The sequence below is a fragment of the Meriones unguiculatus genome, chromosome 4, assembly GCF_030254825.1.
Source record: "Meriones unguiculatus strain TT.TT164.6M chromosome 4, Bangor_MerUng_6.1, whole genome shotgun sequence".
Taxonomy (NCBI): domain Eukaryota; kingdom Metazoa; phylum Chordata; class Mammalia; order Rodentia; family Muridae; genus Meriones; species Meriones unguiculatus.
In genome coordinates, this window is record NC_083352.1 from 87,809,608 (window position 1) to 87,825,110 (window position 15,503).

The 15,503-nt window shown below is 44.2% G+C and overlaps 1 protein-coding gene across 3 annotated transcripts in view; it reads right to left on the bottom strand.

The window, feature by feature from the left end:
* Kntc1 (kinetochore associated 1) overlaps window positions 1-15,503 on the bottom strand; it is a 75,184-nt gene that overhangs the window by 14,755 nt on the left and 44,926 nt on the right. For all 3 annotated transcript variants that reach the window (XM_060382371.1, XM_060382370.1, XM_060382372.1), the window contains exons 41-51: window positions 13,607-13,735; window positions 11,596-11,712; window positions 10,421-10,530; window positions 8,184-8,385; window positions 6,209-6,298; window positions 4,575-4,746; window positions 4,432-4,490; window positions 4,113-4,329; window positions 3,391-3,464; window positions 2,950-3,160; window positions 2,726-2,835 (exon numbers count right to left, since the gene is read on the bottom strand). In XM_060382371.1, the coding sequence (XP_060238354.1) occupies window positions 2,726-2,835; window positions 2,950-3,160; window positions 3,391-3,464; window positions 4,113-4,329; window positions 4,432-4,490; window positions 4,575-4,746; window positions 6,209-6,298; window positions 8,184-8,385; window positions 10,421-10,530; window positions 11,596-11,712; window positions 13,607-13,735 (1,491 nt within the window). The remainder of the gene's footprint in view (window positions 1-2,725; window positions 2,836-2,949; window positions 3,161-3,390; window positions 3,465-4,112; window positions 4,330-4,431; window positions 4,491-4,574; window positions 4,747-6,208; window positions 6,299-8,183; window positions 8,386-10,420; window positions 10,531-11,595; window positions 11,713-13,606; window positions 13,736-15,503) is intronic.

Sequence of the window (15,503 nt, forward strand, 5' to 3'; positions counted from 1 at the left end):
AAGTGCCTGATCTCAGAGCTGCTCCAGAGTTTAAATTCATCTACTTAACATGTATTCACCAGGACTGAAAAAGCACTATGCCAGTTGATGTGAGGCATGGTTCTTAGTTACCAGATCCTTGTGGTAGACTAGTCTGAGCTATGTATGAGGAGCTCGGGACACAGACGTGCTGGTTTAGACGGGTGCACTTCCATTATGTTTCCATTGAGGTGGCCACTGCTCTCGGTAGAATGAGGTTTAATGCTGGATCTCAGGTGAGGGGTGTCCACACAGTAGAATGGAGCACTGGGTTCAGTCCCCAGCGCAGCATAGACCAGGTGTGGCAGCACATGGCTCTGATCCCAGCACTTGAGGTACTTAAGTTCTAGGTCATCCTCAGCTACATGGTGAGCTAGAGTCTAGCCTCGGATACTTAAGACCTAATGTCAAAATAGTAGAAGCACATTGTGGCATAGGATGAAAAATTAATGTAAGAGTTACTAATTAAAAGCCACAGGGCCACTGAGTTGACTCACAGGTAAAGGCGCAGCTTGCTGCCAAGCCTGAGGGAAGTCCAATTCCCAGGACCCACTTGGTAGGAGAGACCAGACTCTCTCAGGCAATTTGCATGTAATAATAATAACAAAGGTTAAGATAAAAGCCAAGGGCTAGGGCTATATTTCAGTGGTAGAGCATGGGCATTTAAGGGGTTCAGTATCCAGTACAAACATCAATCAATCAGCACAACAAAATAACGAATAGAAGCTGGCTGCTGATAAAGCTAGCCTCAGCTGCTTGAGGGGCTGCGGCAGAATCGCTCTCGACCGGGAGCTGAAACTAGTGTGGGCCACATAACAGCACTTAACTTGAGCAAACCCCCTAAATACAAACACTTCACTTCATACCCGTTATACCATTTTACAAGCACATTTCAAGAGTACCATCTTCCTACATGAGCATAGAATTACAGAATCCACTTATTAAGTTCTACCTGAAAAACTGAGAGAAGCTATTGAAAAATCTGAATTGAGATTGCTAAAGCCTTCCACAAACGTTGGATTCTAATTATACTAATTCTAAAAACATCAACATTATGTGCCGCCTACTGTGTTCTGCTAAAAAGAGCACATCGCCTATACCATGTGACTAACGCCTATAATCGACGTTAATCACAGCAAAATGCAAACAAAGCAAAAACATTTTATAAAAGCAATTGGCCCGTACCCTTCAAAACTGTTAAATGTGCCACCACAGCTGAACCATGTTAAAAATCAGCAGTGGTTGCCAAGCTAGCGTGTGGGGTAGATGAGGCTAGGAGAAGAATTTGTGGAGAACTTTATGCTGTATTGTCTCAGAATATTTCCCCTGATAACTACAAAAGGAAGAACAGTATGTATTAGAGGAAGGGAAAACTTATCCAAGATAGTATCTAAATTAATATAGAGAGAACTCCACAGAGCCGGCCCCTGACCTCTCTATGTGCGTGTACACGTACACCCCCCAAGTAAATTAATAGCGCATCTAAGAGCCAAAGAGATTACCTTAGTCTTCTAAATATCATACTAACATAACTTCTACAGCATGATAACCAAACACAAAATTTGATTTTTATGATTATTTTGAGGCAAGGTTTTGCCTGAATTTGCAGAGCAGGCTAGCCTCCAACTCAGAAATTAGTCTGCCTCTGCCTGCTGAGTACTGGGGTTAAAAGCATGTATCACACCTGGATAAAATTTGAATTTTATCATAGGAAAATATTAGTAAACCAAAATGAAAAAAAAAAAAAAAACAGTTTAAAAAAATAACAGGCCAACACCATTCAAAACCACCTTTAATCCCAGCACTTGGGAAGCAGAGGCAGGTAGATCTCTGTGAGTTTAAGGCCAGCCTGGTCTAAATAATAAGTTCCAGGACAGCTAGGGCTACACAGAGAAAACCTGTCTTGAAAAACAAAACACAACAAAAAACAAGCCGTAAGCCTGGCTATAGATGAGAGCATTGTCTCAACATTTAATTCTCTAATTTGTTTGTACTTTTGAGAGTCTTTAGTAGGTAGTCCTGCTTGCTCTAACTTTGCTATGTAAACAAGGTTGGCCTGAAACTTGCAATGACCTTCCCTCCATGCCTCCCAACTGTTGAGATTTTTCTGATTTTTAATATTGAAGCAGTAGTAGTTAAGCAAATCCTTGCTCCCAGAAAATATGCACTTAAGTATTAAGGGGCCAGGAAGCATGGCATATGTAACATACTGCCCAATGGAAAGAAAAGCGTACAAAAATTAGAGAAGGAAGTAAATATGGAAAGATACTAAAAACTAACAAATCTGGGTAAAAAGTGTATAGGAATATTTCTATACTGTTCTTAAACTTTGCTGTTTCATTTTACATTATTTCAAAATAAAAAGTTAATCAAATGAATCCAAATCAGTCCTCATATATGTATATGTATATATGAATGTGTCTGAAGTCAGTTCCTGAAGGGTAGAATGGCTATAGAATATCAGAAAGGAAAAACAAACCACTTCATTTAAATGCATCCAAAAACAGGGTGATCTTGGAGTCAGTCAGGTGTGTTGGTACAGGCCTATAATCTCAGCACTCAAGGGGCTGAGGAAGGCAGGCAGGCAGGATGAAGGAAAGGGGGAGGGGACGTAGGGAGGGAGGAAGTCCTTCGTTGGAGGGTTGTATCCCTCGGAACACAAACTCAGCTCTAGTCTAACCACATGCTTGTGGCTGTGAGCACTCACCTCGCTGGGCACTGTTGCGGGGCACAACCATTTTTCCAACAACATGTCCCAGATTTTCTCCAAATTAATCTCATTGATTTCGGCTATTTCTTTAGCTGCTGCGTGAATATCTAAGATAATCAAGATTAAAAGGAACAAAAGTGAAAACTCAAGCTTCTGGCTTAAGACAACTAGGAATCAAAACAGTAGCTCTTGTGGACCAGAAACTGAAGTCTAGCCCTCACCAGGATAATCTCTGCCAGACGTCGTATGAAATCTTTCGCTTATGCTGGGATGTTCGTAGAGGCTCACGATGAGGTGTGCCGGCTTGCCTACCACTCTTAAATAGTCTGGAAGGTTCAACTTGTGGCCTATGAGCACAGCTTCAGTACCCGAGCGTCGGAACTGGAGATAAAGCTTCTTCAGCAAAGCCTGCGCCTTCTCACATGCCACATCCTTTAGAAGCATGCCAAATGGAAAGAAGCCTTATTGTAAGGGTAGAAAAGGAGGCTGCGATCCTATCTTTAGTGATCACGGGCCTTCCCTGCTTTATTTACACCCATCATATTCAGCTGTGGGCTTTCTTCTCCTTTCTGGATACTGGGCTAAAGGGTGGGGGACGAAATAGAAAGAGGCATCTTCAGTGAAACAGGAAGAGGCATCTTCTGTTTTAAGTTCAGACTCACCTGAGATGGGATGTTTTGTAACCATCTCTCAGCTAAATACAGGCAGAATTTCAAACTAGCCATCTTGAAGGGGCCTGAAAGGACAAAGGTTCATGAGCAAATATGAATCCTCTGAGACAATATAGGTTAGCAAAGCAGCAAAAACTTTAAATTATAAATGAACACTCAGTAAAAATATGAGATGAGGGAAAGGGACAGAAAGATACAAAAGAAAAATCAAAGGCCACAGAGACCCCTCCTCAGCTTTCAGTTCATTCGGTTCTTACTGTTGGAAGTTTGTAACAGGTAGACAGCATAATGCCACCCACACTGCTTTTTGGGATATCTTTTTTGTTTGTTTTTTTACACAGGGTTTCTCTGTGTATCCCCTGGCTGTCTTGGACTGTTATTGTGGACTAGGCTGGCCTTGAATTCACAGAGATCCACCTGCCTCTGCCTCCCGAGTGCAGGGATTGAAAGCGTGCGCCACTCCCCTGCTGGATATCTTTTCAAACAAGCTACCAAAATGCCCAAGCTATCTTGTTGCTCATAGAATAAGACTTGAGCAGCTCCTGACAAACTCTTTCCAATACTGGGATAGATCGGGAGCTTCCTGTCACCTCCTAGCTGATGGGCATGGGACAAGACCCTGGGATGGGACCCTAGCACTGCAGAAAAGACACCAAACCCAGACCAAAACCATCAGCAGGCATTCCAAGTTCTGAGAGCAGAGTGCTGCGTACTTTCTGGGATTTCCTGAGTGAGACTGATGGCGATGGCGACGGCCCACTCCGGGTTGACGATGGACAGGAGGTACGATTGGATGGTCTGCGTGAGCTTGTCCACTTCCTTGCTCATCTGCGCTGAGGGCCCGGCTTGTGCTGACTTCAGAAGCTTTGGCTTCAGACTTTTCTCAAAAACGTGTTTGGCTGTAGACACGTAGAGAGTATCTAGGGAGAACTTGAGAAAAGAGGAGGGCAAAGGTGAGCCAGGGAGTGCTGGAAGATCTCCCGCTCAGGTTCAGACCCGACAAAGATGCTTCTCAGGAGGCTTCAGCAATACCTTCATTAACTTAGCGATTAAGAGCAGGGTTGGAAGTGACTCTTCACTGAGCTCTGAGGCTGGAAAAGAAAGGACATGGTGCCTGAGAAAAAAATTAGTTGGCCACTCAGTAAAATTCATAAGAAGTTAATGAATGAACATACAAAGAATTTTCCAGAAGTTCTGTGCTGTGCCAAATAGTATTAGGTGAAAGGGCAGCCTAGTTTGAGCAGCTGGAGGCAGAGTTATCACATGCTCCAGCATGTACTGGTATTCGAGGTCCACTGGCGGGGAGATTCTTCTGTATGACTTCAAGTGTCTCAGAAGATTCAGAGCCTGTGAGGAAAGGAGCAAGAGACCTTAAGGATCACCCTGCCTGGAGCATCTGCACCACGCACACTTCCCGCTCCTCACTCTTTTCTAAGGTCACAGTACTTGCCACCTGCTTGCTAGCCCGAATTCAATCACAGGGAACCACGGGGTGGAAGGAGAAATCCAACTCAGGCCTCCACATGTGTGTGGTGGCACATTGTCTCAACACTCACGCAAACACCCACACAGCACCCGCATTCACACACAAACGCATGCATGCAAGCACACACAATCAAAACAAACTCCACTTCTAGTTTCCCCTGGATAGATGTCTCCTGAGTCCTGCTATATGAATCACAATTGGAGGAGGAGGAGGAGCTGAGGGTACCATCATGTTCATTGGATATGACTTGGGTAGTTCTGGAAAAGTTTTTCAAACAGTTTGGGACAGAAGTAAAAAACATGGGAGCTGGAAGTCTTCACTTTTCATTACTCAATTTATTTCAGGGTGGGATCTTATTATGTCTCCCAGGCTGACTAAAATCCTCCACCTGCAGGATTTGCTACCTGACAGTGATCAGCCAGGTAGCAAATGCTATGATCCCAGTACAGTAGAGGATCAAGAGATCAAGGTTAGTCTTGGCTACACAGTTTGACAAGAGCTTGGGCTATATAGGACCCTGTTTCCAAAAACCAAAAATATGGGCTGATAAGATGGCTCAGCAGAGCTGGGCGTGGAAGCTGCAGTGTTGGTGGTGGCACATGCCTTTAATCCCAGTACTCTAGGGACAGAGGCAGAGGGATCTCTGTGAGTTCAAGGCCAGCGTGGTCTACAGAGTGAACTCCAGGACAGCCAGGGCTACACAGAGAAACCCTGTCTCAAAAAACAAAAACAAAAAGGCTTAGCACATAAAAATGCTTGCTGTGCAACTCTGAGAACCTGAGTTCAACCCCCAAATCCAAGTAAAGGTGCAAGGAAAGGGCTGATACCACAGAGCTCTTTAACCTCCACACCTGTGCATGGCAGACACACCCAAGCCACACAGAGACATCATGCACACTCACAAGCTTACACAAATTTAATGTAAGCTTTACAAAAACAGAAAAAGCAAAACTCACTAAATAAAAGTCAAGTCATAAATGAATGAAAGAAAACTAAGGGGTAGAAAAGATGAGCTGGAGGAGGGGTAGATAAGATGAGCTGGAGGGGGGGTAAGGAGTGAATATGATCAAAAGACATTGTAGTCATGAAATTTATGTGCACATGAAATTCTAAGAGAATTAAAAATACTACCTTTTTAAAAAAGAAAACTATTTAGAATTAAGTTCAGATTCTAAAGGGAGATCAAAGAACAACCCAGAAAGAACCCAGATCATATTCTTAATATTATAATAATTATAATACATATTAGTAGTTATATCATAACAATATCATAATAAACCAATGCACAGAGAGGAGTTTTCAGTCTTTAGTGTACTTCTATACCTGACTGATGTTCACACTGGTTATCTTCTCATTGGCTTGTTCTATAACTTTCAGGACAACTTCAATCATTTCGTAATCATACGGGTCCAGCTGCACAAAAGCAGAAACATGTCAAGACACTGTCACACCCGCAGATGCGTTAGATGCTTTATTTGGTGACGGTCACTGGCACCAACAGCCAACACAGGTCAGCGTGCACCGCAGCCCAGACTCCCTTCACGGACAGCTCTCACCTCTGAAACTGCCTCTGCCAGACTATGCCAGGCATCCATGTATAAACTGTCCTGAAACGTAGTTTGAAAAGCTGTACAAGGCAACACTGTTTTAGTGAGGACAGGCGTCTCCAGGGTGCTAAATACACAGAAAGACTAAATATATGACCAAAATTTCATTCTTCAAAAGAGGCTGAAACTGAAATTCCATTCCTGCTACTTATCATGGAAATTAGAATAGGAAGAAAGCTACCTCAGAAATGACAAGCTCGTCAGCCTTCTTGTGTGAGTCTCTCAAGAGACTCTGTTTTAGCTTTAACCATCTTCCTAACACACAATTAACTGATGGTGTCTGCATAGACTTACAAAAAGAGAAGTGTTCTCTTTGCTTCTCTTTCTGCCCACACACCAATATTTTTAATTCTTTTTAATGCCAACTAAAGTACATAATTATCAAAGTAGGAAGATGGTCCATCATAACTAGGAAATTTGAGCAATAATTTCTAGCTGACTTACCAGCAAAATATAAAACTAAAATTCATCTTACAGTCTGATAACCTTACTTCTGCTGTGTACCTCCCAAACCCCAAACCGTCTTTACTTAAAAACACCAATTTGCAGAAAATTTCATTAAAAAAAAAAAAAGATAGGAAAACAACATATTCATCTGATGTAATTATTTGTAATATTGAAACGTATGGCTTAAACGTCTATTCGTGAGAGGCTGGTTAGTGTTTGCGCTAGTGGCCTGTACTTCACAGCACAGGCCCTTGACCAGATACTCACTGTGGAATGGCACCACGCCAAGCTATTAACAGTTATCCCACTCCAGAGAGTAGGACTCACAAGGAAACCTCCCTTTGGCATTTACACTTTCTTTCTCATTTGATTCTGACAAAGAATGTTTGCTATTTAGAACTCTGAGGGATGCTGGTAAGGCACTTGCTGCCAAGTGCGGCAACCTGAATTCGATCCCTCGGTAGAAACAGGGTCTAAATAAGCTGTCCTCTGAGCTCCCGATGCATGCTGCGATGAGCAAGCCCCACGATAGACGCAAATTGAATAAATGTAAAATGAAAACAAACAAAACTGAGAAGCCAAGCACGGGGGCACACACCTGGGAGACACAGGGAGGAGTTCAAGGTCATCCTTGGCTACATAGCAAGTTCCAGGACATCCTGGACTACCTGAGACCATCTCAAAAAGCCATACATATATTGAGGGAACTGATGGAAAATGTTGCTTTATTAAGAGGAGAAAAAAAAAGGTAAGACAGAAGTGAAATGCTGTGTTAAATAGATTGCTATGTGAAAAGAACTTAGGGCTGGAGAGAGTTCAGTGGTTAGTGTTGTTGCAAGGATCCAAGGTTCCCAAGAGCCATGCTAAGCAGCTTAAACCAGTTACCGGTGGTACTCTAGCTTCTGGCAAGCCTATGGCCTCCGAGGGCACCAGTTCGCGCACTCGAGCACACACACACATGCATGCGCACGCACAGACACATATCACAGACTTTAGTACAGTTTGCTGGCACACACCCATAATCCCAGCACTTGAGAGGTAGAACCAGAAAGCTCAGGAGTTTAAGACCTCCTTAGCTACACAGTGGTCTTGAGCCTGGCCTGGGCTATGTAGGACCCTATCTTAAAACAAAACAAAAACGAAACATTTAGAACCAATATATCCAGTTTGTTACAATATGTAGCCAATTGATTAAGGCTGAGGAGAGTGGGCGGCCAGAGGTATCCACTTCCTTAGTCACCTACCTTATAAAGGATCTCACTAAGACTGATCACCAAATCCTTGGTGCTGGTCAGCAAAGGGACCAACTCAGTGGCTTTCGCCAGGAGCTTGGAATGGTTTTGCGCGGACTCCAGGCTGGAGCCTCCCTGGCTCTGGCTGTTTGTGTTGTGGAGCAGGGTTTCGATGAAGAGCTGAAGGGCTGCGTCACAGTCCAGCTGGAACGTGCTGAAAGCACAGTGAGTTAACTACAGGCTCATCCCCAATGTGCGCACTTCCAGACAAGGTTCTGACAGACAACCGGGTGCATGCTCCTGCCAATCAAAGCTTTTAACCTTGCCCTTGTCCAGCCTCAGAATCTTGATAAGGAGCTGGGGCTGGAAGCAAGCTTGAGGTAATCCTCCTGCCTCAGGCAATAGTAAGGCCTATACCACAAGGTTTGGCTTAAGTATACTCTTTTCAAACTTGGTAGTATAGTGAGTTGGCCAGCAGGATTAAGAGTTCAAGGTCATCCTCAGCCACATTGTGAGTTTTGGGTAGTCAACTACGAGACCCTATTTTGTACAAAAATAAGTAATAAGTTATACGACTAAGGAAGAAGAAAAAAAAAAAAAGAGGCCAGGTGCATGCCTATAATCCCAGCACTCAGGGAGGCAGAGTCAGGTGGATCTCTGTGAGTTCAAGGCCAGCCAAGGCTACACAGAAATTCTGTTTCATAAAACAAAACAAAAGCAAAAAAGACTCTGGTTGGTATAGACAAAATGACAAGTGGAACACCTCAGGCCCTTTGAATGGAGACAGTGATCTTTTAGTTTGCCACGCATGGAAACTGAGATAGGAGGCAATGCATTAAGTATTGGCCAAGTCCTCTGATACTCTAAAAGCCATCTAGCTGGGCGTGACACTGGGAGGCTCACATCTCTAATCCCTGCATGTAGGAGGCAGCAGCAGGAGGAGCACAAGCTGCAGGCCAGGCTGGACCACAACAAAAGACAAATGAACAGTAGGGCAAAAGTGTCACTAAATGATCTGAGCCTCTGAACCACTGACAAACTTATCACCACAGCCCCTGCAATGGCAGGAAAGGGAGCAGTTACATAAAGCCTCACACAGAAGTTCACCCAGAGTTCAACTTCACAAAGCTGAACCCCACTAGTGTTGGGAGTTCTCAAAACTGAAGACTGGCACAGTTTCATTTCCATGCTCAGCTGAGTCAATGCTACTCAGTGCTCTGGACAGCTGAGCCCTTGACTGCAACCTCAGCGTGGAAAGTCCCCAGAGGGAGGAAGAACTGACCAGATATGTGCTGTTGAAAGGATTCTCTAGGCAGCCGTTACCAGGAACTTAGGCACAGGATGCAATGTGGGCAGTGTGCTTGAGGACATGGATTTGATCCCTAGCACCAACACAAAAGCAAAATGGCTCGGATCTGAACTGGCATGGTGGTACGTATCTGTGATGCTAGCATTTCATGGTGAAGGCAAGATGACCAGGAGTTTAACATCAGCCTCAGCTATGTAGCTATTTGACGCTATCGTAACATGAGAGCCTATTTAAAAAACAAAAACAACAACAACAAAAAAAACCCCCTCAGAATCCATATATCTATGAAGTCAGAAAGGAGCGAGAGTGCCTTTAATATTTTAGAAGCAGTCACATATCATTTGCGGCTGACCATGGCCATGTTTCACGCTGTCCTCCCCTATACTAACTTTGTCCAGGGAATCCATGCTGTCTATATGACTTGCCTGTCAATTTCCACAGGTGAGAGGGACTTACTATACTCACAACATTGCACAAACTTCTCTGATCATAGGGATCATCCGCATGGCATCCATATAAAACACCCAAGACTTAGAGTCTCTCAGTCCAGACCTGCTGAGACTGCTGAGGCAGTCCAGACTGCCAGGAGACAGCCCAGAAACATATATATATATATATATATATATATAAAATTTCATTATGTAGCTCAGGCTGGTCTCCTGCCCGAGTGCTGGGAATATAGGTGTGAGATACAATAACAGTTCAGATCCAGAATGTCTGTGTTTTCGGTCAAGAGATTGGATATTTATCACGGTGTAAGTCAAAGAGCTATCGCCAGGGAAGCTAATCTGGCTTTGTGTCCACTCAGGCTGACTACAGATAAAGAAAACAGAGGTCTATAGGCGGCCTGAACAACCATCTCAACCACTGTTCTCTCAGAGCAAGGGTTACAAGCAGCCTAAGCCCCCAGCACAGACGCCACTTAGCATCTCAAAATTACCTGCAATATTCCAGAATAAGGCTTGTGTCCATATCTATGTTATTAACAAGAGCTTTGATAAGGTCTTTCTTGCTGAGGAAATTTTGCCTGAATGCAAGCTGAAAAGAAATCTAGAAACAAACAAACAAACAAAATACAAAATGAAAAAAACAAAACAAAACGAAAACCAACTAACTTCTAAACTGACAGATTCAGAAAAAGGGCAAGATTACAACATGCCTTTTTACTTTATTATTTTTATAAAGAAACATTTTCTACAGTTCCTCCAATTTCTTTTTTACTGTGTGTGTGTGTGTGTGTTGTGTGCGTGCTCGCCCGCACATGTGAAGCCCATCACAGTATGGAGGTCAGAGGGGACAGATGACTTGCAATAGTCAGTTCTTTTTCATGATACAGGTTCTAGGGATGGCTCAGGTCCTCAGGCCTGGTATGAAGCGTCTTTTCCCACTAAGCCACCTGCCTGGCTCCAAATTATATTTTTATTGTGCTGTTCAACCCCTCCATTGATGCGGGACCTGAGGAAGCTTTGCCACTTTAACCTCTAGGACTTGACAGGGAAAGCCTGGGGGTTAGTGAGTGGAAGCTACCCCACTGCTGTGCAGGAATCAAGTTTCAGAACGTACAGCATTTCTGCAGGGGTCACGTCCTCATAAGCCACCCATTTACAATGTTTTATGTCTCATTATGTCACCCAAACTGGCCTCAAAGTCCCCATCTTCCTGCTCTGGCTTTCTAAGTACTCGGGTGACAGGCATGTCTGGATCACTGCTACTCTTTAATATCACCATCTGCTAAGCTGGCACAGTGGCACATGCCTGTGACCCAGCTACTCAGGAGAATGAACAGGAGGACTCTGTAAACCAAACCTGAGACTAGTTTGAGCAGCACAGCAACATCTTATCTCCAAAAGAAAACAAAACTCATAAGCAAACAACAGGTGGAATGAAGCTCCGGGCAAGCTGAGGAGTCCAAATGCCAACTGATAATAGGTGTACCCCCACGAGGAAGCCAGCCAGGCGAGTGCCAGGCCTCTAACACCATTTAAATAGCTCTTGAAAAGGAAATGTCACAAAACACCCTAATTTCTTTATACACCCAAAGTAAAGGATGACAAGATCTTATTCTCAGACTAGATAATCCTCAAGGCAGATTAAATACCAAAGTGCTATGCTCACCCCAAGTTTACCAAGACGAATACCCCACTGGGCATCGATACTGAGTTCATGGAACCGAAGTCCTATTTCAATATCCTGATAGAGATTTGCCAGCTGAGAGCCCACCAAAGACAATGCCTACAAAGTTAAAACAAAACAAAAAAATTGCATTGTAAATATTATTAGTTCTAATACGATTTAGACGAAACAGAAAAGGGGGGAAAATTAAAGCCAGGTGTGGTGGTACCTATGCCGTCTCAGCACTTAGGGGGACTGCTGCGAGGTTAAAGGTAGCCTGGGCCAGAGTGCCTGGGCAGCAAGAGCTACACAGAAGACCCTGGGTGAGAACAGACAAGCCATAGCTTTGGGCTGAGGACGCGGCCCAGGGGAAAAGCATGGTGTAGTTTGTGTATAGCCCTGGACTCCCTTGAGCTCCCACACGCCCTAAACCCTACAAACCTTTTTGTGACAAGAATGTCAACGGTTACATATCGATTTGTATGGTCACTACTTCCTTCATTTTTAGGTCTTATTTTAATGATCTTGAGATTTTCATTATTTTAGACTATGTGTCTCTCTGAGTGTATGTGCACCTATGTGCTGGCGCTCAAGGATGCCAAAGGAACCAGATCCCCTGGAGCTGGAGTTACAGGGGGTTGTGGGCTTCTCAACAGGGGTGGTGGGAACCAAATTCTGGTCCTCTGCAAGAGCAGTATGCACTCTTGACCACTGAGACACTGCTTCAGCCCTACTTTTTATTTATATGTGTATATGAGTGTGTGCCACATGTGTGCAAATCACAAAGATCCGCTTACCTCTGCCTCCAGAGTGTTGGGATTAAAGGATATGCCACCACACCTGGGTCGTTAACTCAGCTTTTTGCATGATATTATATTTAGTCTAGTTTTCCTTCCCAACAAAAGGACAAACTTGAGTCCAGCCTAGGCTACACACAAAAATCCCAAATCACAACAACTAAAACAAAGCAACCAACCAACTAGAACAACTCCAAGATGACATATAACTGTAAACCCATCATATACAAAGCCTTGCTATGGGTCTAGGGCTGCAGTGGGAGGATGAAGTTCCATGGCTGCACGTAGATCTGTGGCAGCCAGGGCACAACCCTGACTTTCATTCTTCAGGCACCACCCACTTTTCTCTTGAGACAGTTCTTTCACCAACCTAGAACTTGCAAGGTAGGCCAGCCAGCCAGCAAGCCCCACGGGCCCCCACCCAACTCTGCCTCCCTAGCACTGGGATGATGACAATTGCCGCACTAGGTTTTTTCCATGTGTGTTCCGAGGGCCAAACACAGGTCCTTCTACCTGTGCAGCAAGTTTCACCAACAGTTATTTTCCAGGCCCACAGATAAATTTATGTCTTCGTATTTTACGAGAGAGAGTGTTGTGCCTCCATGAATGTTTGTGCCATGTGCAGGCTGTGCCCAAGGATGAAGTTACAGACAATTGTGAGCTGCCCTAGGGATCCTGGGAAAATAGCATCCTGGTACACGGGAAGAGCAGCCAGCACTTTGGGCTGCTCGGCCATCTTGTCAGCTGCTTGCTTCTGCTTTCTGAGAGTGCTGGAAGGAAGGGGGGCGCCACCACGCTCGGCCACACAGAGAGGCTTAATTTTCTTGTTCTGGTTTTTGAGATAGGATTTCACTGTCTCTGGCTATCCAGGAACTCACTCAATAGGCCAGGCTGGCTTCTGACGCAGGGAGGGATCTACCAGTCTCTGCCACCTGAGTGCTGGGATTGAAGGCATATGCCATCACACCTAGCTATAGGTTTTTTTTTTTGTTTTGTCTAGTTTTTTAAGTTGTTTTTTTTTTTTAAGAAATAAGAGATATCTTAATTCTTTAAGCAACCTTATTACCAGTGTGTCACCTGTCAAACACAGTGGGTGGAGACCATGAGACAGCTCACCGATTCGGCCAAACAGTTGAGACCTGCTACCAAAGTCCTTCACTTTGTCCCCCAAACCTTTAACACGTCAACAAGAGCAGGCTTCCACGCTCAGGGCATACCAGAATTTTGTCATAATTCTGCCACGCTTTATCTATGAGCTTCCAGAGGTTTTCAAACACGTCCTTTTTCGGTAACAGAGTGCAGTAAGCCAAGGCCAGGTCCAGGTCCACCAGGCGACAATTAAACACCTACGGGAAGAAAGCACCAGGAGCAAAGCCTGCATGAGCAAAACAGAAGGACGGACCTTTGGTTCACTTCCCCCAGCTGAGGCATAAGCTGCCCAGAAAAAACAAGCCCTTCAGGAGGTGACATAAGAAGGAATTCTAAGGAGCTTGCTTAGGGAACCTTTTGCCAGGACTAGAGATGGAAGGAACACAGCCTCAGTAAGCTCTGTAGTCATAGAACCCTTTTCATTCCCTACAGTTTACTTCGGTCTTAATCTCCCATGAGCCTCCTTTGCCTCCTTAGTCACTGACCACATATTTTACCAAGCTGAGAAATCAGAACGAACCAGAAGAGATCTGCATTTTCCCACCAGCATTTGAATTCAAACGTAGCTGTGAGCTCTGGAATGAAGCTGTAGTGACTGACAGAGTGCATGCATGACAGCGGTCTCATAGGGCTATGGTGCCAGCTTAGTTCTTGTAAGTATACACTGTGAAGTCTGCACTGCTTTGACTCCATCAATCAGCCACCCGCAATAGGGTGTCCCTCTCTTTCACATGACAATGGATCCCATCTCAAGCTCCTCATCTATGTAAGGGCTTGCTCTTACCAGAGTCCTCTCTTGTTTACAACCATTACTCTTTCCCCCGGTGACTCAATATTCTCTCCTCTATCTAATAATAAAACAAAATAAATTCCAGTCTCCGCTGGAGGACTCTAAAGAGAAAGGTGCAGTGCTATTGCTGTAACACCATTCTGCATCTTAAAGTAGAGACTCCCAAAAGCTGGATAAAAGATGACAACTAAAGCAACACCAGGGAAGCAAGTCAGGACAGCCAAGGATACAGAGAGAAACCCTGTCTCGAAAAAATGAAACCAAAGGAGGAGGAGGAGAAGAAGAAGAAAGAAGGAAGAAGGAGAAGGAAGAGAAGGAAAAGGAGAAGCAGCAGCAACACCAGGGCTTGACCCTTTAAAAATAAATTTATATTATTGTTTTATGTGCATGGGTGTTTTATTTGCTTAAATATATGGGCACCATATGTGTGTAGCACTTGCAGAGGCCAGACCAGGATGTCAAATCTCCTGGATTGGAGTTACAGAACATTGTAAACTGCCATGCATGTAGGTACTGGGAGCCAGACCCGGGTCCTCTGGAAGAGCAGCCAGTGCTCTTAACCATTGAGCCATCTCTTCAGCCCTAAGTCTTGGCCCTTTAAAAAAAGTGTCCACATAGTAAATATTTCAGCCCTTTGGGCATACCTCTGTAGCAACAAGTCATTGCTTCTCTAATGGCAGAAAAGCAACCTCAGCAGCCACAGATAACACACAAGGGGTTTGGCTGTACTCTGAAAAACTTGACTTATAAAAGCTAACAGCTGGTCTTGCAGGCTGTAGTTTGCTGGTTCATTAAGGACATGAATTAGTCTAGGTCTTGTACCAAAAGCACATGATTGATAAAAGAGACAAAATTAAATTAGAATGTAGGCATAAATTAACACAAGTATTTATACCACTGTTAAATTTAGTGATGGAGAAATCTGTACTGCCATTAAACAAGAGAACATCTTCGCCTGAAAGAGACAAAACACTGGACACTTCAAAGTAAAGAACCTCATATACCGGGCATGGTGGCATGCCTTCAATCCCAGCACCTGGGAGGCAGAGGCAGTAATTTCTGTGAGTTCAAGATCAGCTTGGTCTGCATCGTGAAGTTCCAGCACAACCAGAGCTGTTGAGAGATATTCTGTCTCAAACAAAACAATACCCCAAAGAGCCTTAGGTTTGAGGAAA